Source organism: Callorhinchus milii, unplaced genomic scaffold, assembly GCF_018977255.1.
Source record: "Callorhinchus milii isolate IMCB2004 unplaced genomic scaffold, IMCB_Cmil_1.0 Scaffold16, whole genome shotgun sequence".
NCBI lineage: Eukaryota > Metazoa > Chordata > Chondrichthyes > Chimaeriformes > Callorhinchidae > Callorhinchus > Callorhinchus milii.
The window spans coordinates 3,834,040-3,860,729 of record NW_024704757.1 but is presented as its reverse complement, the minus strand read 5'-3'; the positions used below and the strand labels follow the sequence as shown (position 1 = coordinate 3,860,729).

General features: G+C 43.7%; 1 protein-coding gene across 1 annotated transcript; it reads left to right on the top strand.

Moving 5' to 3' along the window:
- cramp1 (cramped chromatin regulator homolog 1) lies at positions 1 to 25,139 on the top strand. The gene is given in 21 exon segments (XM_042341042.1): positions 1 to 139; positions 580 to 896; positions 3,407 to 3,606; positions 5,057 to 5,210; positions 8,252 to 8,335; positions 9,059 to 9,107; positions 10,380 to 10,465; positions 11,866 to 11,989; positions 12,651 to 12,732; positions 13,188 to 13,806; positions 13,809 to 14,503; positions 14,931 to 15,096; positions 16,250 to 16,440; positions 17,216 to 17,290; positions 18,521 to 18,602; positions 19,144 to 19,245; positions 19,675 to 19,859; positions 20,721 to 20,934; positions 21,703 to 21,867; positions 22,767 to 22,900; positions 23,555 to 25,139. Coding segments are annotated over 21 exon segments (3,927 nt in total). The 5' UTR covers positions 1 to 89; the 3' UTR covers positions 23,708 to 25,139.
- Positions 25,140 to 26,690: the final 1,551 nt, after the last annotated feature.

Below are 26,690 nucleotides of genomic sequence, written 5' to 3'. Positions count from 1 at the left end.
GGGGGAAAAAAACCCCCCCACCAGCACAGGACCGTGTCTGGGACTATGAACCTTTGGCCGCTCAGACCCCGCACGAGGAGGCCGAGCCCATGGTGAGGAGGAGGAAGCCGGTGGAGCAAGCCGAGGAGCGCCAGGATGGGTACGGGGACGGCGGGGAGGGGGGGAGGACACTTTCGGCGGCCCGACTGCTGTCGGCCTCCACCCCGGGTTTCTCGCCGACCCCGACCCCCCGACTTGACTTGACCGGGCGGGCGGGACGGACAGAGCGGTCCGGGTGGGGTGGAAAGGCGAAGGGAAAGGGGTGGGTGACGGAGGGGGAAGGAATCGGGAGAAAAACAACGGCGGCCATGTTGTTAACACACACACACACACCCACACACCAAAAAAAAATTGTTCAGAGCTACAACTTAAATGGTTTTTTTTTTATATTGTGTGTGTGTGTGTGTGTGTGTGTTTTTTTGTGGCTGATTTTTGTTTGGGCCGTCTCTTCTCTTCTCTTTTCTTCTCTTCCCTCTCTCTCTCTTCCCCCCACACACACACTCACACACTCTCTCCCTCTCTCCCTCTCCACCCCTCCAGGATGACGGCGAGGTGTGTGGCTGATGAGGGGCTGAAGCCATTGTGCAAAAGGTCTGGGGAAGAGGAGAGCGCAGAGGGAGATGGTGAGAGTGAAGGAGGTGGAGGAGGAGGTGGAGGTGGCGGAGGAGGAGGAGGCGGCGGCAGCAGCAGCTCTCAACACAACACAAAGAGAGAAGATCCCTCAGCCACGGCTGTTGGCACCAGCCAGGATCAACATCATTTCTTAAGATCCAGCGTCAGGCCGCCCAGCAAGAGGTTACGGAAAGATTCCACCACTTGCAACGGATCCAATGCCTCCCAAAACAATAAAGGAAAAGGTATATTATTTTTTTTAAAAAAAACACAAGAGAAGGGCGGACGTTGCTTGTCCTGGTCAGGTTGGGTGGCAGCGCATTCATTGCAGTCGGTCCTCAAGTGTGTGAGTCAAGCAGCTATATGCCTAGAAATGAATCTCACAAGGGGAAAATATCTTTGTAAGGGGAAGGGGGAAAAAAAAACGATAAATTTTGGATGCTCCCAAGAAGTTATGTTGATACTATTTTCACTCTTAAAATACAAAATATTGAAGGAGTCCTTTGAAACCCTTGGCTCACTGGCTTAATACAGAGACCCTGCAATGGAAATCACTCGAAGAAAACCATTACAACAAAAACTTGCACTTATATTAGCGCTCACCATGCAGGGTAGCGTCTCAGAGCACTTAACAGTGGTGGAGCCTGTCTCCGAGCTGGTGGGATGGGGGCGGGGGCTCAGAGTCAGCCTGACAACTATATTCAGTATGTCTGTGTGTATAATATACTGTATATGTGTGTGCCTGAACATATAAAATATATTTTCATAAATTCAATCTAAGTGCGCACACGTACCCAAGTGGAATCCAGTAAGCCATGTGACTGCAGGCAGCTCGGTTTTCAATGGAACAACAAATCCAGCAAACGTGCTGTAGGAAGCGGCTGTCCTGTGTGACAACAATATATTTTAAATCATTGAAAATATTATAAGACTCAAATGACATTCATCCCGGATGAACAATATTATGTGATAAATGCACTACTTGTGATAGTGAAATGAACTGACTCTTGTTGGTGAGGTTTCCTTCACATTCTGTCAGCGGCGCATTATTCAAATGTCATTGCTATAATCCCATTCATCTATGTGGGTCAATGACTAATGTATACTTAAATGCTACATAATATATTCCTTCTATAATAAGTAAAGGTTAATGTCCATTATGACCTTTCAGTTTCTATTTCATATTACACACTGGGAGAAACTCTTTTCAGATGGTGCCATGGAATCTTTGATACCCACTTGAACAGGTACAGGCGGGACCTTGGTTAATGTTTCACTTGAAGGATGATGCCTCCGCCATTGCAGCACTCCCCTATTATGCAGCGTTGTCAGCCTGCACTGTGACCTTAATGTCCTGACGTGGGATGGCATTGTTATGCCGTTGTCGAAACACCCTGATTGTCCAGGGCCCTGGGACGTCTTTCTGACGTGAAAGGTGCTATACAAATGTAATTTGCTGTTGTTACTTTTTCACTTACACCATGCAGTCTCTTTTCACATATTCAGCAATGTAGTGTAGCATAACTGGCATCTGTCAGATACTTCTACTGTTCATATACTATTTGGACATTCCTCTTACAGTTTCTGAAGTTATCCGAAGTAATTAATTTACTTCCTTGTATTTACCCTCACTGCCAGGTATAAATTGACAGTGATTCTGATACTGTTCTGCAGTATGGACTTTGGGGTCTAATTTCCATGATTCAAATTGCATGATTTATTGCCTTAATTGTAGCATCTGCTGTGCGCAATTGGCTGCTGCATTTCGCCCACAAAATACACAGTCAATTCACTTGGCCATCACAAGTAAATTATTCCTTACACCCTCCATTTTCTTAAAATATTCCAGTTATCATTCTCAGTCAAATACCTCCTGCAACATCACACCATTGCAGAAACCAACGAATACCAAGATTAATCGTACAGTTTTCATCTTATTCCATGATTTGAAAGAATTATAAAGCATACAAGCTTTGATCTTACAGTTTGATATGAGATTTCTGCTTTATAAACAGTCTCAGTGCATCCGTTAATTTCATATGATTCAACTTGAGGTATAACAAGGGAAATGCTTTGTAGTTCTAAAGCAGTCTGAGAATGATAACTTGAACATGTTAAGAAAATAGAAGGTGTAAGGAATAATTTACTTGTGATGGCCAAATTTACAATGTTCTTATCCATTCCTCTGAGAAGTTGATTCTGTTTTACCATCGCCAGTTGAGATCCTCTAACCCAGAACAAATTGAGACTGGCCTGGTCTCTACCAGTATCACAATATATTGTAAAGGGCTGGAATTGCAACTTGTTAGATAAAAATAAACTGCTGCACCTTTTTGCTATTCATTTTAAGGCTTCAGGTTTGGTGCCACTTCTTAATGCCAGGAGTGTCACTTGCCAATTGTAGCACTGGTGACAATCTCATTATGTGTTCAAGACTAAGGTTTCCCATCATGAACACGCAGATGATATTGTTGGTGATCCATGTAACATAAACATCTACATCTACCAAACAATAATTCGGCTCAAGGGTTTGGTTGATTTTACAACTGTTTCTGAATTGGTAAACACTGGTATGTTTCCAAGTCACATGCTCCAGTATCTACTATAAATGGCCATTATGTCCAGCTATTGCAGCTTGAATTCTGTTAACACTGAGTGTTGAATATAGTAAAGTCGATTCCTGCAGAATTCCTGCCATTAGTGTCAAACTTACATTTTTGAACAGATTTTAATGTTATCTGTGTACTTTCTGCAGGTCCTGAGGGAGGAGCTTCCACCTCTAGCTGCACATCTGGCATTGCCGTGGGCACAGCTGGAGGGAGCAGTAAAGGCACTGGCAAGAATTTATCTTCGATCTCGGGAGAAAAGGAGGAAGGGAATAAGAAGAAGGCTCGTAGGCAGTGGGAGTCCTGGAGTGCAGAGGACAAAAACTCCTTTTTTGAAGGGCTGTATGAGGTACATGTCGTGTCTGGACTGAAGGGTTAAGTGTTTTTATGCAATATCACTGCTGCACAACATCCATCCATGTGTGTGCAGATACATTCTGTAATACTTGTAGTTTAGAAGATGATTTGATTAAGAATTAAACTTCCCATTATGCAGAGATAAAATTGATTGCTATGGTGTCAATGCTCAACTCTTTAAGTGAGGTTGTCACGTAAGGATTGTTTAATCTCCTCCCAACTTCTAATAGTGTCATGGATTTACTTTTATCTGTCAGGCGCAAGATTAGTATTGCAGTGCAGGGCACCAGTTGGAAGTAAGCAGTAAGTTAAAAGCTGTAGTTTTACAGAAGATGCCAATCCCAGATGGTAGTGCCAGGATGTGGTGCTTTGCTGGAGGTAGAGAGCAATCTGGAGATCTGTTTTGGATTTGCCATGCAGTGTATCTGTGGTTTCAGTGACCTGATCATTTGTTTGTAAGTACAGCGTTACTTGGGTGTACAGCATCAGGTAGATGACTTAGACTGCGACTTTGCATGAAGAGATGCACAGTGACAACACAATGTTAAACGCAAAAGATTTTATCATTTTCACCAGGTTTTATGTCTCCACCCCCCTATGCTTATTAGTGATTAACAAAGAGGACCTTGTCTGTGTAAACACTGTGAAACCCTGTTACGTTGTGGATTTGACGATAACGAAAATTATCTAAAAATTAAAAATCCTCACATCAGCCTTCCAAATCTGTCCGCGTGATTCACATCCTGTCAGTGTAACAATGGGATGTCAGGCACATTGCTTGGGCTGAGAAGGTACTTTGTGCCCGCAGTGATGTTACTGGACATGTGATCAGCGCTGGTACAGCGGTGAGGGTGGGGGCTGACTACTGGCAGCTGTGATCCTACCCCTTTTATGAGGCCGGTCGGAATTTTATCCCCCCTCCAACTGCTGCCTTGTATTGCGATTGTACTGCTTTCTGTTTTCTAATTAATGATTAAAATGTTGCTTAGAGTTGATCTGTTTAATATTTTCCTTTGGAATGTTGGATCTGTCTGGTGGAATTGCAGTGATGTATTTGGGTGTAATGTAACATTATTTTCTTTCCCTTTGTCGTTGGGTTTTCCCAGGCCACGTATTACAAGATATCTGTTCCCAGGAACTTTCTAAGTGCAGCCACTGGGGAGTTCCCTAGAGTAGCTTTGGGTGATTTCCCTTCCTATGGGTTTTGACTGGTCTGTTGGCACTTTCTTGCTGATCTGGGGAGTGTGTGTGTGTAATAGGGAGATGCCCTCAGCCACCACTCAGTGATCCCATGTGTTCTATATATCGTGACTGCTCTTTTTATAATTAATAACCTCCCAAATTCTTCTCTGTGTGCTCAATGATTCTTTATTCACAACAACACCCAGACTATTTCAATTGAATAATTCAAAAACGTGATTTTGGTATTTTATTTTCTGTAGCATGGGAAGGATTTTGAAGCCATACAGAATAACATTGCTCTGAAGTATAAGAAGAAAGGAAAACCGGCCAGTATGGTGAAAAACAAGGAGCAGGTTCGGCATTTCTACTATCGCACGTGGCACAAAATCTCCAAATACATCGACTTCAACAACGGTGAGTGTCGCCCCCTCCCTGTGGGAGGCATTGCATTGTTTCTCTTGTGATGATAATACTCGCATTTGATACCTAGCGCATGAGGAGGATGTCTCATGAAAACACTTCAAGATTTTACTATGAAGTGTAGTGACTGTATTTGTCAGCGAACAATGTTAATCAGGAGTAGACTTGTCTAGTCTTGTCCTGTCAAGCCATCAGGGACGCTACTCCGAGTGAAGGGGGCTATATAAATGCTTGTTGTTATTGTTTAAAAGTGGTGTGCAGTAGTTGTGGGAAGATAGTTCTGTGCATTAGATGAAGAATGTGCTGTCTGCATTTACCTGTGGTTTTCCAGCAGTGTAGATAGAGGATAGTAGGTTCTTCACAGTTTCTAGAAAAAGTAAAATAACCTGGTATTATTTGTGGCCTCAGATTATTATCTGATAGTTTATAATATCTGCAGTCAGTGATATGGAAAATACCGCTGCCGTCCATTGCAAAGTATATAAAACTTGTTGAGTTTGTGGCAGCAATAATCCTGTTTTAGGACTGAGATACTGACAAATTCCTCGAATTACAGTTTTGGTTTGGGCCCTTCTGAAATCCCTCAGTGCGATTATGTTTGATTAATCTTTGAATCTATTCCTTGCCATTCAGAATGTCCTATTTAAGGTGCCCAGGCCATAGAATTTCTTTATAGTAAATCGCAATAAACTTGACATTGAATCCTTTGGAGTAAGAATGTTCCTGTAAATCAGTGGCCTGACCAGTTCCAAAAGTTGCTCTTCTAGTTTAAGACATAATTCTCTTGACTACGTTGTTTGAGTAAATACATCCTGCTGACTCTTTCTTTGTATGAACCTCGTAACTTTATATTGCTTTATATTTCGAGCCGGTATCAAAGTATTGTCCTACTGAGATTTGGGTAAAAGGTGTATTTGTAAATGGCGTTCAATTGACAAGATTTCCAATTTCACAGTTTTAAATAGTGTTCTAATTAATCAGAATTTGGTGTAAATGGTGTGCAGTTGTCTAGTCAGTAAAATTATGAGAATAAGTAACCTGCAGGAAAGTGGCAGCTTTTTCCCCCAAAATAAATTTGTTATTCAAATAAGCAAAGCTATAGAACAATGCCTGCCCACCGTTGATGCTCATCCAGTTTCCTAGGCAAACTGTGGAAAAAAAGGACCTGCAATGAGACCACATCTCTACTCTGACTGACTGACTGACTGAATTGCTGAGGGTGACTGAATGCAGCTATTCAGCCCATTCTTACTCCATTGAGAATGAAGTTTCTCCCGGTATCCTGACCAACAATTTCTCCCCCCCAAATAAAATTGGTCATTGTTTTCATGGCTGTTTGTGGGACATTGCTGTGCAAAATTGTGCTGCAGAAAAATCAGTCACTCCATTTCACAGTGAATCCTGTGAAGTACTTTGAGGCGTCCTTGTGACATCATAAGGCGCTATATGAAATGCAAGGATTATTATTTATTATTAATATTGAACTCATGCGGATTATTATTTGTTCATGAAACCGTGGCATTTGGAATTGTTGACAAATGTTAATTTTCCAAGTAATTTTGTGTTTCTCCAGAAGTGCAGTTAACCCACACCTTTCTCCAGTGATTGGGAAACACAGATGAACATCAACTGTTCGCCATACTTTCCTGTTTCTGCTGTATTTTGCAGATATACCCTTGGCTTGTTGTGTTCTATTGTGCTGTGCAGTCTGATTGCAAGTGGTTTCTGGCTGTAGGCTGCAACTCCCACTGGTTATATGATTCGGGTCGGCCAGCATTTCTTCTTTGAACTCTTAAAATCTCAATTACATAGGAATAATTTCTGAAAATTGCTCTCATTGCAAAATTATTCCTGTGAGACCTGTTGATCTGATTCCAGTATTAAAAAGATGAGTCTCTCCACAGGCCCTGGGACAACAGTGAACGGTAGTAGATAAACACTCGAGCTAAAGAGCAGAATTCTGCAGCAGCCTTTCTAATGCTTTGTTTTCCAGCTGCTGTTATAACACAGTTTTGGACGTGCTGTTTATTGACTGACTGCAGGAGTGTGAAAAAGGCAGGGCACCTATTGAAATGCATTCCATCACGTACTTGACCAAAAATAACCCAGAACAAATGCTCTAATTATATATTTGTTATTTTGGAGGTTCTCCCAGCACTATTTTGGGGTCAGTGACACTTGTGCGGGTGATTCACCATAGGACAGCACTGGTGCAGTTGATAACACTCTCGCCTCCGAGTCAGAAAGTTGTGGGCTGAAACCCCACATTGGGACTTCATATCCACAAGACATCCCAGAGCGCTTTGCCGTATAATACTGTAGAGTGTAGTTACTGTGGTTTTTTTGTGTGTGGACGATCACGACAGCCAAGTTGCACACTTCGTAGTCCCACAAGCAGCCGTGGAGCGGGATTGTTGGCCATGTGCCATGGGAACTTTAAAACTTAAATGTCCACTTGAACAGGCAGACAGGCCTCAGTCTGATATCTCATCCAAAGGATGGCACTCTCCACAATCTCCACTGTCCCCCCCACCACCACCCCCGGAATGGAACTGGGGTGTCAACTTACATTAGCTCGAAGAGCGGATGTGAGGCTTAAACACACAACCTTCTGACTCTGAGGCGAGACTTCTGTTTACTAAGCCAAGCCTATCCACAAATTGAGCCAAACTGACATATAGTCTATCAAGGCATTCCATTGCGATGGTGGGTGTGTGCTACATTGTTGGAGATGCCATTCTTTGGACGAGATGTTATACTGAGGTCCTGCTTTCCTGTTTGCTTGACCAGATGGATGTTATGGGACATTGTTGTGCGGAAATTGGCTGCCGCGTTTGCCCACCAAATAAATAGCTATACCACTTGATGGTATGTTTGGTGAAGTGCATTGAGATGTCTCGACAATGTGATGAGGTGTTGTATCAAATGCAAGAATTTCATCTTTATCACTTTTGCTGCATGTGGGTACCCTAGTAAAAGAGATGCATCCTCATTCTTAAAAAGTACTTTTTTTAAAAATGTCTTTCTTTTCACAGTGTTCTCCCGAGGGCTGAAGAAATCCTCCCAGGAGCTTTACGGGCTAATCTGTTATGGGGAACTTCGCAAGAAAATTGGCGGATGTGAGTATTCTTTGGGATCTAGCAAAGGGGCAGATACATTGTGATTACTGCAATAAAAATGGTGCATTTGGATCCAGAGGTTCTACTAAGCAGATATCACAAGTAACATTTTTGAAATAATATTAATAAATCCCTGAGACAGGTATGTCTGCAGTACTCCAGGGTACTGCTGTTGACTTGGCAGGACTTGGAGAGACAGACCAGTCACTGGGAGCAGCACTGTTGCAAGTTAACAGTCCCTCCATCTTGCCTCTTTCCGTCTCAAGAACCTCCTCTTCGACCGTGCCTTTGATCACCCTCCTATCCTTCCCCTCCTGATCCCAACCACCAGCTTGGGTGCGGTTCCCTGGCTGTCCAGCACCTTGGGACATCCTCCTGACGTGAAAGGCGCTATACAAATGTAATTTGTTGATGATGTTGTTGTTGCCCTTGTTGTTGCAAGCCAAATCCCTAATGGGTAGTTCCAGACTCAGGAATATTTCCATGTATTGGTATCATACATGTGTGAGACTCAGTTTGGTTTGGATGTGTTTTTTAAATCATTAATTGTTCTGTACATCCCAGTTAGTATTTGTTTTAAGAAATGTTTTAAGAATTCTGTACAGGCCGGTATTAGGATAGCCTCATATTTTGAACCAAGACCATGTGGCCTCAAAAGAAAAAACAACAATTAACTTGTCTAATATTCTGAAGTGTTGATTATTTTAATGCCTCGTTTCACAGGCATGGATGACAAAAATGCAGCTAAACTCAATGAATTGATTCACGCTGGGTAAGTGACTTTCTTATTTTAAAAGATAAATAGTGTGATTGGTTTTGGCTCAGTGTCAAACTACGCCACTGTTACGGGATGCTATTGAGCATGAAGGATGCTTTTTAAGTGCAAATTGTTGTTGATTGCAATCTGAGGACTGCTGCTTAATAGCCTCTGGGTCAGGTTGCAGATTGTCCAGCTCTGGAATATATTGCTGCCCATTTTAACCTACTGAATCTAGCCCTCGAAAGTCTTGCTGGGATTTGTTTTATTAAAGTGTAATGGATGCTAATTTTATATATCCTGAATGCAGAAACAGGCATGCTGCAAAGGTGCCAGGGATTTTGTTATGAACAAAATTGTTCATAACAAATTGTTCAACTGTTTGTTGGTTGCTTCAGCACTGCTAATTTTGATTCCTGTTGTGTTTGCCTAGCTGTACAGAAAAGATTTTGATAGCTAGCTGGTCATGTCTGTAAATGTCTGGCACTATGATTGTGACTTCTGAGTACTTGTGCATTTCCTGGTTAAACTAACGCTCCTAATGCAGTGTGCTGCATTGTTGGAAATGCCATCCTTCAGATGAGGTCCTGTCTGCCTGTTCTAGGAGACGTTAAAGTTCCAATCGCACCATTGGTGTCCTGGCCAACCATCCCCCACGTAAAATTGGGCACTCAATTCATAGTTGTTTGTGGGACAAATTGCCTGCTGCAGTCACCGACAAAACACACATTTTTACATTTTACAGACGTCCTCCCGACGAGAAAGGGACTATACCAATGCAAGATTATTTATTTATTATTTACAATAATAATCCTTGCATTTGATATAGCGCCTTATCACACGTCTTCGAGCTGTCTCAAAGGGCTTCACAGAATATACTGTAAAGTGAATTGATTGTATATTTTGCTGGTGAAATGCGTGGATTGAGTGACCCAATTTATTTTTTATTTGGAAGGAATTATTACCCCTGGTAAAGCGATCCGCCAATCGACTTAACAACCGGGATCCTACTTACTACTAGGTAAACAGAGGCGTGTGGAGTAAGGAAACTTGCCAACATTTCGCCCTCCTGGGAATCGAACCCAGGTCTCGCTTGTGAGGCGAGCGCTCTAATCACTGAGCTACAGGATTCTTTATTAAGAAATTAGAACTTGTGGCTCTCATTGCTAATGGTTGATGGTACAAATTTGCTTTTTAATGCTTCTGAAAAAGCTAATTGGATGTTGAATTTACTTGATTTCTTTTTCTGCGTTGGTTAAAATGTGAGGACATTTCTATTTGATTCAGGGCGACCACAGTCCGATACAAAGGCCGAAACCTACGGATAAAGGCACCAATGTGCCGAGCTTTAAAAAAACTCTGTGATCCTGACGGTAAGTTCCAGAGAGGCTGTGACTGAACTATTCTGAGAATGCAGTAGAGATGAAATACCTGAGTGAGATTCTTCAGGGAAAAAAGTCGACAACCAAGGAATCTGAGGTAATCAGCCGAGATGAAGGCCTGTTGCTGGTGGGTGTGAGTTGCTTTCATTGGCTCGATGTTGGAAAAAACAAATGATTGAAAGTAAGCAGGAACTAGTGGCATCAAGGAGCAGTCACTGTGTGGATGTATGACTGTCCAGATTTAAGGGCAAGTTTTAGACTTCACTAAAGTCTAAAGAATCTAAAAAAGCTTACTTCCTCCTGTTAGTCGTTGCATGTCCACTTCTGGTAATATTCTGCTTTAGTAGAGGTCACCAGGGTCTCCTCGGGGCTGACCTGGTTGCAAGGTGAGATATTTGGCAATGGAATGTTGGAATGGAGTCAATCCTCTAATAGTCTCTAGTCTAGTTCCTGAGCCAGGTGGGTCTGCAGTACTCCAGGGAACTGCTGATATCAGCCTGGCTCATTGATAAGAATTGGAAGAGCAGACTCTGGGAGCAAGGACACTTCCCACTTGTTTTCTATTAATCCCGCAAGCCGAAGCCCTAGCTTGACAAACCGTGGGAAACTTGCCTGATAGTGCTCTCAATGGCAAGCTATGCAGTTTTAGCTGGTTTCCAGCAGTTACTCCAGTGCACACTCTGGGGTCACCAAGCCTCTTGCTAACCTGCACCGAATACTCTCTGGAATTAGGTAAGCAAGGTGTAACCCTCCAGGGAGAGAGTATGCATTCCATTCTAGATGTATGGAAATGTCCATGTAGATAGTAAACATGTGCAACTGTCTGCTCTGACTACTGATAACACGGTGATGAGGTTTGTATGTGCCAGACATCGGCTGTGGCCAAATAAAAATGATAGCATCATTACCAAATAACCAGACAGAATCTATTAATCAACGCGTATAATTACACTTGCAAGGTTTGCATGTGTGAAAGAATATAATTATTGTCTTGTGTGCCAGGAATGGGAGTGAAGAGTCTTGCTTTTCCTTGTAAAATGTTCACCAAGGTCACAACAGCCTGTTGCTTGTGAGTTGGGAGATGTTCTGCCTGTGTGTCTGAAATATAAATGAGGATTTCACATAGAATCTGTCACACATTAAATAGGGTAATAGATAGTGGTTGGTAAATTGCAAGGCTGCCATTTAATCAAGGCTTTCTGATCTGTTCATTGTTTGAAACTGATGTTTCTGTGATCTGTCCTCGTTTTCTATTCTCTTAAGTGAGGATGCCTGTTCATATCTGTATGGCTTTGTCTGAACGCTGTCAGAACCGCCATTTTAACAAAAATAAATCGTGAATAAATATGGTCATGTGCATCCTTTGATTGTTGTCTTTTCATTGCTCTCAGGTATTAGTGATGAAGAGGATCAGAAACCCGTCCGGCTGCCGCTGAAAGTGCCTCTCGAGCTGCTGCCGCGCAGTAACTATGCTTGGGCAAGAGTTCAGAGTTTGGCACAGAATCCTCGACTCCGGTAGGGACTGATTTACCTAGTCTTTAATTTGTCTCTAATTAATTTCATTATTTTTTCATACCCAGAGACATGATGGTTCACCTTTTTATCACATCATTGTTATCTTTCTTTTCAATGCCCTTTTGAATTTCCAGCATGCACATATCCAGTTAATAAGTAGGTAAATGGCCTCTTTAAATTGATGGATTATTCTTGACCAGGATCTGCTCCAAAGGCATTGGCAATGGCTCTCATAGGAGCGGTACAAAACTGTTAACTCACTTGTTCTTCAATTCCCATCTCAGTTGGGAGAATCTTGGTTTCTGCTCAAGGCACTGTATCAAATGCAAGGGTTATTATATTTGTAAGTAGCTGCTGCAAATCCATTTCCCATGGCTCAGTATTTTAGAATTTCGGTGTGCTTTGACATATTGTCACATGGTAAGGTTAACGCTAACCCTAGAGTCACAGTACCACAGATGGGAACCATCATTTGCAACTCAGAATACAGTGTTGATGTACTAAACTAGCGGAATATCCCTGAGGCTTGATTTCACTAGGAACTGCTTACGAAATACTCAGTCCTACCCACTACAGTAGTCCTGTGAGGAGCTTTGACATTATTTAATTTTCAGTGTGTTGCTGTTTCCCCACTCTGAGCACCGGGTTTTGTTTCCTATAGGATGATGGTGGAACTCCATCGGAAGGTTTCCAGTCTCATTGAATTCCTCAAACAGAAGTGGGCTTTACAGGAGGTTAGAATTGTATCCTTTTCATACATTAAGTAACCAGAGAGAACCTGAAACCAGAAGCCACACATGTAGCACTGAGCTGGGAACAACATTATGGAGTCAACACGTTCGCTACTTATTCCTTTTCTTTCCTCCTTCAAGCCTTCGGATGTTGCTGATGCTTTTCATTGTTTCCCTGTAAGTGGACAACTTGCACCTGTTACTTTGCTTCTGCTCATTGCTGTCTAGCACACACGTGTGTTCACATTTCTTACCCACTTCAAAAGTTTGCCCCCTCCCCTGCTTACTGTTATTATTTGAGTAGCAGAGAGATCTGATGATACCATAATGCTGCTTATGAAATATTTGCACGTTATGTAGACTGTCATCTTCCACAGCTAAAATCCACTCCACCAATTGTAATTCTTTTTAATTGAGGTTTGACCAAGGTTATGTCTTCAGTTTCTCCTTAACTGCCTGTTCCTCAGCGTAAGGCATTAGAGGAGCGTCTGCATGACTGTGGAGATGGTGAATTAGGGGTTGTGAAGCCCGAGGCTGAACTGCACCTGTTTCCTGCAGAGAACTGTACTTTAAACACATTGCCTGGAGTAGCCAAGGTGGTTCACTCAAAGGCCTGTTGCACAGTGCACTGGCAGGAGACTGGAAGGTGTAGACAGAGCATAAAAGATGCTCATTTACTGCCACCAGTACAGATCCTGGCTAGGGTCTCTGGCGCAAAAGACCCAAACGCTTCTGTCAGCCAGGCAGCACAGAGCACAGTGAAGGGGAACGTCAAACAGGCACGGGCCACCAGCAAAGTAGGGGGGTTGGAATCGGGAAAACACGGACCATCAACTGGAGAAGGAACACAAGGCACCGAGGATCAGCAGAACCCCTCATTGGAAGCTACTTCTGCTGAAGAGGCAGCTTTGCAGCAGGAGAGTCCCAAACGGGAAGAACTTTTAGATGTGGGGCAACAGGAAGTGCGAGAGAATGGAGACAACCCATTGAATTCTCCTAAAGCTAACTGTGATGTCTGCACTGAGGAATGCAATGATAATGAAGCAGTGCTGCTGGAACCTTGGATTCAGTCAGCGCTGCTGAGGACTGCGTTTGTGGGGGCGTCGTGGACACGGATGAAATATCCCTTTTGGACCCATTTCCTCGTTATATGAAGTCTTGTCGGAACTTAGTGGTTCCGGAGAAGTGTTTATGTAAGGATAAATCTGAAAAGGTCGTTGGTGGGTCAGATGTGAATGGAATTGCCCTTGACCCCAGTACTGTGCATTTGGGGAATGTAGAAGGGATGGACCTCAGCACTGAACCATGTTTAACATCAGGATTACAGTTACCTGGTGACACCATTTCAAAAACGTCCATGTCTGCTCCCCTGGATGATGGTGACAATACATCTCTTTCTGCTGAGTGCTCTCAGGAGCAGACAATATCATGTAGCCAGGAGGTGTCTGAGTTGGATTGCCCTGGGAGACGGGACTCTCTTGCTGCGGCCTCTCAGGGGCAGTCTGCTAACGCTGTTTCGAAAGCATCGAAAGATGATGCAGCCCACCTGGCCCAACCTGCACAAGAAGAGTGTTGGAACCTGAGAACAGCTGAGAATCTGACGCTGGCAGAAGTGTTCCTCATGTTGGGGAAACCCAGCAAACTGCAGATGGAATATGACTGGGTGCAGATCGAGCGGAATGAGGCAGAGGAAAGTGAGCAGACTAGGAGTTCAGGCCTACACACTCAGAAGCTACTCAAGTGCTTATTGCAAATTATCGCCACCGAAGTCAATCCCAAACCCGTGAGTATAATGGTCTGGGAAACGGGAGTCGGGGATTAGCTTTTAAAAGGATTTAATTTCAACCTTGGCTCGTCAGTACTGACTTTAATTTGATGTATTCTAGAAGTGTCTTGGTATTAAACCACTACTTTTACAACCATTTGTTACTATTTATACTTTTTAAGGCCACAAGATATAAACCATGTTATGAAAGGGGGGAAAAAAAATCTTTTTAAACAATTAGTATTACAGAGCTTTACAGAGTTGCTCACCATCTCTCTATTTTGAGTAGCGGTCTGGGTGGGGGGGTGGAATGCATAAAAGTGAATTAGCCTAATCCTGGTTTTGTATTGTACAACCTGCTGCCAGCAAACCTCAGTCAGTCTCCTTCCGCTGCTCTGATTCCTGTGACTTCTACATTAAAACTCACACAGTTCATTCTTTATAGTGTCCAGACACCAGCTCTGTGGCAACCTCTCCTATGAAGTTGAGCCACGAAGATCAGACACACACTCCTCCGGGGAAGGTGATCACTCTCGCACGCAGTCCTGGCTGTGTCAGAAATGCTGCAGGAATTCGAGCAAACAAAACATTATCTCCCACCACTGCTTCAGGTGAGTGCACTGACCAGGGCAGAAATACAAACCACAGTTTAACTGAACAAAGAAAGCTCTGGCTGTCAGGAGCTTTGTTGCCATTTTGTGCTGTCACTTTCACAATGGGCTGAATGCATTGTGAAATGAGCAGATGGTTGAGAAATGAAAGGCCAAGCCATAGGCAGTTGAGCAAGTCTCTTCTGATGGGCTGAACTGCCAGTCTTCATAATAATAATAATAATAATGATCCTTGCAATTGATGTATCACATTACTGAGCCATCTCAAGGAATATTGAGAATACAGTGTAGAACTGATTGTGTGGGTGGTGCTTGTGTCATTGGGATGTGTGTGTGGTGTTAGTGTCATGGGTGGGGCTGTGTGTGTATGGTGTTTGTATCATTGCGGGGGGGGGTGTTGTGTGTGTGATTCTTGTGTCATTGGGGTGTGTGTGTATGGTGCTTGTGTCATTTGTGGAGTCCTGTAGCTCAGTGGTTAGAGCACTCGCTTTGCAAGTGAGAGACCTGAGTTCAATTCCAGGCAGAGGGCGAAACCTTGGGCAAGTTTCCTTACTCCACACAGAGCCTAATAATAATCCCTCCAAAAAACCAAAAAAAAAAAAAACAATAATTAAATTGGTCATTTTCAATCTACGACTGTTTGTGGGACATTGCTGTGCGCAATTGGCTGCCGCGTTCGCCCACAAATATACAGTCAATTCATTTTACAGTGTGTTCTGTGAAGCGCTTTGGGACGTCCTCCCGACGTGAAAAGCGCTATATCAAATGCAAGGATTATTATTATTATTATTATTGGTGATGTGTGTGTGGTGCTTGTGTCATTGTGGGGTGTGTGTATGGTGCTTGTGTCATTGTGGGGTGTGTGTGTGTGTGGTGCTTGTGTCATTCTGGGGTGTATATGTATGGTGCTTGTGTCATGGGGGTGTGTGGTCATAGTGCTTGTGCCATTGGGGGGTGTGTGCGCTGCTTGTGTTGTGTGTATGTGTGTTGGGGGAGGCTTGTGTGTGTGTGTTGGCGGTGGGGAGGGGGATAGAAGATGTGTGTGGATTGTGGGAGGTATGTGGTGTCTGTAGAGAATGTGTGTATGAGAGAGTGTGGGTTTGGCTTCAATTTGGTCTTGTTTACAATTTTCTTGATTTCTTTGCCCGAGCAGGACTGCGTAATGTGCAGAAGAGCCTGGTGGTTTCATGTTCATCAGGTGCCACAGGAACCTCCAGCAATGATGCAGACACTGGCGTGTTTGCTGTTCCCACAATTCTGCCTCCGAACAGTAGACACAATAAGCTGTTCTCACCCAACAAAGACGCCGAAATGAGTTTCAGGCAGCAGCTGGATTCCTTCAGTGTGAGTTGGTCTCTTGTATGACAGATTTGAGGGAAAAGGAGTGTGCTGTTATGAATTGAGGTGTAGCGGGGAGGGTGTGAGAGTACCCTAACTTGTTATTGAGACTGATCTAATGTTGTATTATAGCACAGACTGCTAAGGTGGAGACTAGTTAGTTGGAGTGGGGTGTGAGTTGTCAGGACTGGCTTTTGAGTTCTGCGTGCGATTTACCTGAGACCAGTAGAATGATATATAAAACGTATTCAGCCGTAAAAAGCAAGCAGTGCGACCAGGTCACCATTGAATGTTGTTATACTGCTTTTCTAACTGATTGTATTTTCGCTTGTCCCAAAGGTCGGTTCATTTTAAGCTGGTGTCAGATATTGATGTGAACATTCCCTTGCTGATAGTGAGGACAGGAAATTGTGAGGCTTTGTACATATGTGAAGGAAATTAAATTAAGAAAAAATATATGATGGAAATATTCTCGTCAGTTTGCTAAAACATTTGTGATCGATTATAGTAATAATCCTTGCATTTGTTATAATACCTTATGTCATTGAGCCATCTCAAAACACTTCACAGAATATATTGTCAAATGAATTGACTGTATTTTGTAGACGAAAAGCGGCTTAAATGATTAAATCTAATGTTGGATTCCTGAGTGTTTGATCTAGGAACATTCTGCTCAGTCAGACAGTGTTTTTTGTGAGATGTTGGAGGGCCTTTGGGAAGGTGCTGGTTATTGTGGTGGTGATTGGGTGCTCACCACCTTACATCTCCCTTGTCATTTCAGAGACAGCCAGATATTTACCTACCCAAACAGAGGAAACTGCGGAATAATCGTCCACGCAAACCACTGGTGGTGCAGGTAAAATCATTCAGTGCTGAATGTCTTCTTTCAGTACAGATCAGGCAGAAGACATGCTCCTCAGCTCCTGTCCGCATGTCTTCACTTCCAGATCCAAACTCCGCAACCTCTAAAACTCTCCGAACTGGTGCACACCCTTGGCATCCGGTTCAACCCCCGTTTTTTGCTTCTCGTTCACATCCGTTCCCTCATCAACACTGCCCTCTGCCTGCCAATATCTGGACCACGCCAATGCCCGTAACCTCTGGAACTCCCTGCAGGTGGTGGTGGCGGCAGGGAGGGGAAGAGTTAAGAGGGGCCTCTAGATCTGAACAGGGTATAAGGTGTCGTACTTGGCAAGGGAATATCAGAATTAAGTAAACCCTCTGTGGTGGTCTTTGTTCTTGAGCCAGCGGGTTCTCAGTACTCCGGGGCCTGGCTCAGCAACAGCCCTTTGAGGCAGACTCACTAAGCGCAGTGATTCTGCTCGCTCTGCTCCTACAAACCCTGCAAGCCAAAGCTTGTAACAGTTAGGGTGGCCCTCCCTGGTCAAGCAGCAAGAAGCTTTCGATGGCAAGCTATGTGGTTAGAATTCCCAAGCTTTGGGTTTTGCCAAACTGCACCTAAAACTCCCTGGAGTTGGGTAAATAAGGTACATCCCTCGGCGGAAAGAGTGCATGTTCGATTATAGAATCGAGCCAGGTCTCTGTGGCGGTCTCAGTAGTCCGGTTCTTGAGCCAGCTGGGTCCGCAGTATTCCAAGGCATTGCTGATAACACAGGCAGCCTGGCTCATTGGCAGGACCTGGAAAGGCAGACCAGTCACTGCAGACAGGGAGTCATCCCACTCAGCTCCTGTTAACCCTGCAAGCCAAAGCCCAACAAGTAGGATGGTCCTAGCTGGGCAAGCAGCGGGAAAGCTTACCCGATAGCAATATCAATGGCAAGCTCTGCGGGTTCAACTGGTTAACTCTAACAGTTACCCCAACACAGACTCTGGAGACCCCAAGCCTTAGCTCTTGCCAACCTGCACCTAATACTTTCCGGAATTAGGTAAACAGGATGCTACCTCTCCGAATGTGCGTAAGATTGATTTAGCTGTTGTAAATGTTTCATCTTTTATTAAGAGAATAATTTATGAAAAGTTCAGTGTTGGTTTGATTTGGCAATAAATCCCATACTGTTTAAGTAGAAGCTTTTGTTTAAATCTTGTTCGGAAATTAAAGTTCTTAATTTTTCTGACCTTGTTACAGAGAACGCTGTTACCGCGACCAACCGGAAGTTCTTCCCCACACGTCTGTTCTTTTTCCATCTTATCCAATTCTTCTGCTGCAGGTAACTATACAGGAAGCAGATCAGTGGTGTCAAAAGGCTGTATATTTTACTCTTAACCTTTTTGAACCTGTTCGTCGACAAAGGTCACAGTCACCAAACTTCACCGTAAAAATCCTGTGAAGCACTTTGAGATCTTTTGCTGATGTGACCAGGCCCTAAATCAAATGCCAAAGATTATTATTATTTAAATAAATTCCTGGTTCCTCATTGCTCTGAGGGAAAAGAACGCTATGCTGGGTTAACGAGAGTGGCGATTTAGGCATATTTATAAATGCAGCCGGGATATTGACAGCATGATGACTTAAGTGATAGTGACATGTCAAGTTTACGGTATCTTATTAATATCAACCTTTGAATGTTGTTATGCTGTTTTTTAAAATCATTGTATTTTTGTGTCCATTATTGCGTAAAAGATCCAGTTCAATTTTGAAGTAAGTTCTTGTGTTCAGAGCAATGTAGCTTTGAAAAGCAGCAGCTAATTACTTTGTCGCTTGTTTGCGTGCTACAGGCTGTGATATTCTCTGTGTTTCCTGTTTTATAGGCACAGGCTCGTTCCGTCCTCTCCAGTCGTCTCTTTCCAAAAGCTCTCTAGCTCGTCCTATTGTTCCCAAAGCCATTCCAGCAGCTACCAGCCAGTTCTCCAGTAAGTTGTGACACTTTTGGAAGCCAGCTTTCCAAAACCTGTGCCGTCATAAGATCACTGACAATACACGTTCATTGGATTTTCTCCTCAGGCATAATTACCTGTGTCTCTGACACCTGACCCTTCTCCTCCCACCGAAAATAGTTTTAGATAAGCACTGAAGAAATGTAACTAAATAGATTGTCATTGTGTGTGCCATCTGTTTGCTGTTATCGCATAATCTCCCTGACATTGTCAGCTCACCTCAGAGCTCACCTCCCATGCCAGGGATTACCTGAGCAGTTGTAGCTCACAAGGGGGGGTTCAGCCATCTGCTTGATGCACTCCTGTGGTCAGTGCTGCACGTGTACGAATCGCAGCTACAACCCTGTATTTTACATGCAATACTCGCTACGAATATTGTTCATATCATTTTTTTTTCTGTGCTAGGTGCAATTGACCTGGCAGCTAAATCAGCAGGTATAATTCCAGGCAGCCCAGTGCGGGTCCTGGAGACCGAAGGATCACCGGAGTTAACATCCTTGTCAACAGAAGCAGTTTCCATAGTGACAGCAAGCCACGATCTGTCTTCTGTGGAGCAGAATGGGAGTGGGACAGCACTGAGCTCTACCGGGGTGAGTAACACCGGACTCCGCTCGTCCTCTACAAGCACAGATCTTCACTCTGACCCTCTGAAATCTTTCGCTCCGCCATCACCTCAGCTGCATTGTCCTTCTATTCCAAGATCCTCCTGGAGGCCGAGGACCAACCCCAGGCTCCTCTTCTGCACCACAAACCGGCTCCTCCATCCGTCTTCCCGTGCCTCGCCCATCCTCACCATTCAAATGTGAGGAGATGATGGACTTACTCGAGTCCAAAATCGAGGGGATCCGCTCTGCCCTTTCTACTGCCCTCACACCCCCTCCTCACCTCCCCGTCTCCCCCTCTTCTCTCTATCCTCCGTCATTTCCCGAATGAAGTCCACCACCTGCTCCTTTGACCCCATCCCTACCACTCCTCGCGTCCCAGCTCTGCCTTCTGCCCCCCCCCCCCACTAACAGACATTGTGAACCTCTCTCTGTCCACTGGTTTCTACCTCTTTAAAAACAGTTGTCATTATCCACTTCCTCAAAAAAAAATCCCCTTGACTCACCTCTCTTATCAAACTACTGTCCCATCTACAACCTTCCTTTTCTCTCCATGGTCCTGGAGCAAGTTGTTACTTTGCTGCTTCCTCTCCCTCCAATATGGTTTCCATGCTGCCCACAGGACAGAGACAGCCTTAGCCAAAGTTACAAATTACATTCTGCCATTTGTGACCAAGGCTCTCTATCTTCTCAATCTCTCTGCTGCCTTCAACACTGTCGACCAATCTATGCTTCTCCACTGCCTCTCCTCTCAGTTCCACCTTCATGGTTTTGTTCTGATATGCTTGAATCTGCTATAGATGTTTTAAATAAAGTTCCCTCACATAAATTTAATATTTTTCTGCACAGAGAGAACTTGACAAAAATATCCTTCAGAATGGTTTGTCCTCTCCAATGGCTGAGGCCCCCAGCTCCCTCTTCACATCTCCCCCGAACGTGTCTGCTCTCCTGGACATCTCCTTGCCAGGACCCCCCGATGACGTGCTGTCCCAGGGTGGGCCCCACAGCCAGATCAGTGACTCCATCATAGAACTTGCTATTAACTCCACTCAGTACATCAGTGGTAAGTGGGCAAGTGGACGCTTGCTTGGTTGGAGTTCATATATTACAAAGGGAAGGGCATGCTTACTTGAAGGATCGGAAACCACTCGGGCTTCTTTCTCCAGGCAGTATTGTAGGAATGATATAGGTAGTGTCCTCGTTCCCTGGCTAACAGTCCTTTAGAAACATTGTTCATTCACTATATGCCTGTATTTGGTACACAGCTGCTTGTAAATTGACTGCCACGTTTACCTATAAATACAGTTACTACACTTGGCAACAAGATTACATTTGTATAGCGCCTTTCACGTTGGGAGGACGTCCCAAGCCGCTAGGACAGCATTTTAAGACTCGAGCTGGGGTCGGGGGGGGCGGGGGGGGAGAGGGGAAGGGGTTAGCTGATGGCATGGTTGAAGAGGAGGGTCTTGAGGTGGGACTTGAAGGAGGCTAAGGAGGGGGCAAGGCGAAGTGATTGGGGGGATGGAATTCCAGAGGTTGGGGGCAGAGTGGCTAAAGGCATGTGAAACACTTTGAAATGTCGCGGTGTATTAGGTGTGGGTCAGTTGCAGGAGCGCTGTGGTACGTGCAGGGCAAGTGCAACTTTCCCACAAGTGTATTATGTTTTCACTGCGTATTGTACAGTATGTATAGCGCTTAACATTTTAGTGGTTGCAACTTTCTAAATTTGTAGAAGATTGCGATTTCTGCAGTTTCCGTTTGTAACCTGCTTTGATGGGATTTGGTCTCATTTAGTGGATCAGTTGCTGAAGTAAATCTTGTGTTTTACCAGGTGACAGTGCGCCACTCTCTCCGACAAAGCTCAACGGTAGTGATAGCTCGAAGAGTCTTCCGTCTCCTTCCACCAGTCCTCAGCGCAACTGGATTGCCTCTCCCACCCATGACCCCCAGTGGTATCCCAATGATTCTGCTGACTCCTCCCTGGGCAGTCTGCTATGTAAGTCTGCCTCTGTTTGTCTCCCTGAAATTCATTCTGTTTTTCAGAGTTGTCTCGTAGCAGCATCTCTTTGAGAAGAAAGCTTGTAATCTCTTCAATTTATAATTTCCTGTTGAAGCAGTAATCTGCCTGTCTTGTCAACCCCACTTGGTTCTCGGTTGTAGAAGATTGACCATGTCATGACATGATCGAGGAACTTCTCTGTTGTTGCCAGTTTGTGTGCTCTCTGTCTGCCCTGGGCTGTGGTGTACCCTCTTTGATATCAGATCTAATAATATTCATTAATAATAATTCCTACGATAGTAGGACTAATAATAGATTTCCTTTCTTTGTAGTATTTTCTTCAGAAATAACATTCTCATTGAATAACAACATGTTTCCCATCACCTCTGTTTGTCATGTCAACTGTTTCATCATCTTTTAAAACAGAAATATTGGTTTAAAATAGCTATTTTCCTCCTCCATTCGCACCTCTTTTTTAACCCCATCCCCCCAAAAATTGCCAATTCTGTGGCCTTGGTGAGCTTTATTTAGTATTTGCATAAGTGGAGCTAGATAATCAGGTTCATGACATTCTGGTCACAATGTTCGATTAAGTATTCTTAAGGCAAAATACTGCAGATGCTGGAAATCTGAAATAAAAACAGAAGTCGTTGGGAACCCTCAGCAGGTCAGAAATTATCAGCTATTCTTACCTGCAGGTTAGGAATAACCCCTGATTTTTATCCCTACATGGAATACAGAAACAAGCAGTTGAGTTTGACATTTTAATCCTTTGAGAAGTATCGCTGTGTCTTTGGGGTTTTGTCCTGCCAGAGGCACAGCAGGAAAGCAAAGGCACGGACTGCATTAATGCTCCACAGCTCTAGTAAATGTGAATGCACATCCTCTTGTTTCAGCGAGCCTGATCTCTCCTGAGAAAGGCAGAAAGATGCTCACCAACAGCAACAGTAACTCCCTGCTCGGAAACAGCCTCCTGGATGGGAACTCCCGGGATTCCTTTGTGTCCCGCTCACTGGTGGATGTGTCTGAGGTAAGAACGGGAGTCGGGGCCAAATCACGTTCGTTCACAGCGCAGCACGACTTTACATTTTCACAGCGGCTTTCATATCAGGTAACGTGTGGGGCTGGACACCGAGCGAGCGGAGGGGCCGTCAGCTCAGTCAAACAGTCTGGTTTTCAGGATGATTTAGAGACAGACTAGGGGGTGAGACGGAGGAACAGAGGCAAAGAGTCCACAAGGTTAGCGCCTTAGGGACTGAAGGCTCAGTCATTGCTGGTGGTGCGAAGAAGGCCGGGGACGCACAGTAAGCCTGTTAGCTGAGTGGAGGGGGCGAGCAGAGGGGTGGCTTGATTACAATTTACAAAGAGCGTACAAAACAGAAAAGGGCCACTCAGCCCAACTAGTCCGTGCACCCATTCATTTATTCCCTCCCTTACCCTTCTATGCCCATCTCCATTTACAATTCATATTTACACAGCACCTTTCACCTCACAATAACCTTTTACCTTTATTTTATTTTAACATTTTCTGGCGGCAAGTGTAAGGTGAGCAGTTTGTCAGCCTTTACTCTGGGGGGAGTGCAGAGGAAGGAGGGGAGAAGGAAATGTGAACTGGAATGTGTCGCTGTGAATGTTACAGACCTGAGCTGAATGCGAGATAATGGTCTGCTTCTATGTTGTACAGGTCGACTCTCAGCTGGTGTGTATGATGAATGAGAACAGTGTGGATTACATCGCCCGATTTAATGACCTTGCCCAGGAGCTCTCGGGGGCAGAGCCGTCCAGAAAGGAGATACTTTTCGACAGCGGAACTCCGATCGGTGATCTCTCACAGTAAGGTTGTAACTGAGTGAGGGGCTGTTTAAATAAGAGTCCTGTTTCTCAGCACCTTACCGGTCGAGCAGCCATCGCAGGCACTGACTACTGGGGAAAACATTTGTGAATGACACCGAGAGAGTTTTAAAATGTGCAATACACTGATCAAGCTTCCCAGGAATCAGTATTAGACAGATGATGAGAGTGAGCTGGCATCAGTGGCACTGCGTCAACTACAACACAGAAGTCAAGCTGGTCCCGAGGTTTGGACTGAACACTAGGCTACAATTCTCTCCCTGATTTTCAACCGGAATCACTATCGCAGCGTGCACTTGGAATGGCCACTGCTGGTTGTGTGTGAATGTAGGGTTCTCAAACCAATCTGGAACTCTTGGGGTTTGTATTGAGTGTTCCCCAGATTGATTGTGTTTAGAGAGAATTGTACACATTTTTTATTGATAACACACCGACTCTTGTACTTCAGAATGAACGGGAGCTGCCGGCCTGTGATACCGAGTGCTGAACTGCCGTTTGAAAGAGTAGACAGATAAGCAAATTGTATTAATTTAGAAAATAGCACCATGTTTCCAATGTTTCAGCACTTTTTCAGGCTGTGTTTGGTGTCAAAAAGCACAGAGGTGATTTTTAGTATTACAGAAAAATGTTAATAAGACAGCAATCCATAAGCAGGAGGCTTGCTCCAGCCTTGTTACCCATATTCCATCATACTCTCTGTAACTTTTATATTCGTTTTAATATAAGGCCATGCTTTTATTTGTCCGTCCTTTGCTGTGGTTTGCTACAGCTAGGCCCAAATGATCTGGAGTGGAAATTATGGCTGGGTGTGTTGTGTCTACTAGGTTTGCACAAGCTCTTAATTTCTGCGTCAATGAAATAGGAAGGCTTTATTTCTTTTTTTAGAAAGAATGTGATTTCTTTTTCTTTCTCAGTGAGGGTATAGATTTCTCTGTGAGTTCAGGCGTCACTTTCGGAAAGTTCCGAATGCAGAGTGATTGGTTTGTCAGAATCCAAACCTTCAGTGTTCTAAGGTGAAGCAGTGTTGAATGGAACGCTATGACAGACCATCGCTTCACCTTCAGCAGATTGCAGGTCTCACTTCACACTGAGAGCCATTGAGAGCTACAAAGGGGTGTGTGTGCTTAGTGCAGAGAAGAAAAACAGGGCAAACAAATTTAACTCTTGCAAATCTCTGCTGTCAAAACGGACTTGCAAATCCATGAGCTAGACCAGCCCTGATACTTGTCCCATTGGGAATCATTGATTAAAGATTAGTTCAGAGTAGTTAAGTGCATTGACCAACTGTATGACCGCCTCAACAGGTTTCCTCCGACAACACTTAGCCCTGTTAGACTTTATAGTAATAAACTTTGCATTTGCTTTAACTTTGAGATGATGACTCAAAAGCGCTTCACTGGGAATTATTGTCAAGCGTAGTGACCGTATATTTGGAGGCAATGCTCCACAAACAGCCATGAAGCGAATGACCATTTTTTCTGGTGATTTGTTGACCAGGACACTGGGAGAAATGCCTTTCACTAGTCTTACTAGTTTCGGTGAGCTAAGTGTAAGTACTGATGACTATACTAGGGTGAGACCTTAGCTACCAAATGAAAGATTGTAGGGTGGCTTAGGTCTATAATAATAATAATAATAATCCTTGAGTTTGATATAGCGCTTGTAAAGTGGAGTGACTGTATTTTCTGGGAGAAATGTGGCAGCCAATTGTGCACAGCAGTGTACCACAAACAGCTGTGGATTGAGTGACCAAATTTTTTTTAAGATAACTCGTAGTACGGTCCTCAGTAGCTATCAGTCTGAGCCTCATGTTTACCTTGTGCATAGCTGAACTTGCAAAAATCTGGACATCAATAGCAGCTTAAAATTACAACATTCAAAACTTATTTTTCTTAATTTTGAAGGTTTTTCAGTAAGTTTATTTAAAAACTATAGTAAAACCCACTTCAAAGTTGAGACTGATTTCAACAATTTGTCAAATTCTGGAAGCACTGAAATTGAGAATTTCTCACCCGAGATTCTCCTGAATGTGTTCCCTTTCCCCACAGCTAAATTGGGACAGCTACCTTTACTCTCCCATGTGGATTATTATGGTGGTGGTTATCTTGATTCAATTAGTCTACCTCATAATTGCCCTTGAAACTATCTGCCTCAAGGTACAGTGTATTGTGCTTAAACGCATAAAGAGCACTAGCCAAGTGGCAGACAGCTGTGTTTTAAGTAGTTCCCAGTGTTTGACTGGACCATGTAAGAGTTTGCAAACGATTTAGTTTTTTCTCTGAGACCCTGAAGTCCGTGCTCACCTTTTCTGAGTCGTGTGAAAAGTCCATTCGTCCTGTCACGGGCTCGGTTTTCTCAGCTCCTTCAGCCTTTTCACAAATATGTTTTTGTTCAGTTTGGGTTTTCAGCTTCTTCTCCAACAATGTGGTGGCCAGAGGTTGGCCTTTTCTAAGCAGTTTATGAAATGCATTTTAATTATTTTTTTAGTGGGTTTAATGAATCATAGGCACTAATAGATATTTGTAATGTCCAATATAACCCCAAATATTATTATTACTAAAGGAACATTCATATGTTATCCTTTCATACTGTTTCTATACTTGCTGTTCTTCAGGCTGTGGATGTTCCAATATCGAATAGAAATGGTGTCTGGTTTTCAGCCTGTAGAGCATTTCACCATCTTGATAAACTGATGGGCGATTTAAAGTTAACCATAAGTTGTTTTTTTACCTGCACAAAGGTAAGCTACGGGATCGATACTGGTTTAATTTAAATTAATTTTGAAAAGCTGTGATTAATTGTCTACTGCTTTTAAAGCATCATTGTTGGACGATGTATTGTGATGTCTCTTCTCGTTTGGTTGTTAAGAACTTTCTGTCCCAGTTCCTGGATACGTTTTTACATATCCATTCTCTTAATTCTCTCCACCCAGCCAGAAAATAAAATTATATATTATTTGGTTCCTGGTT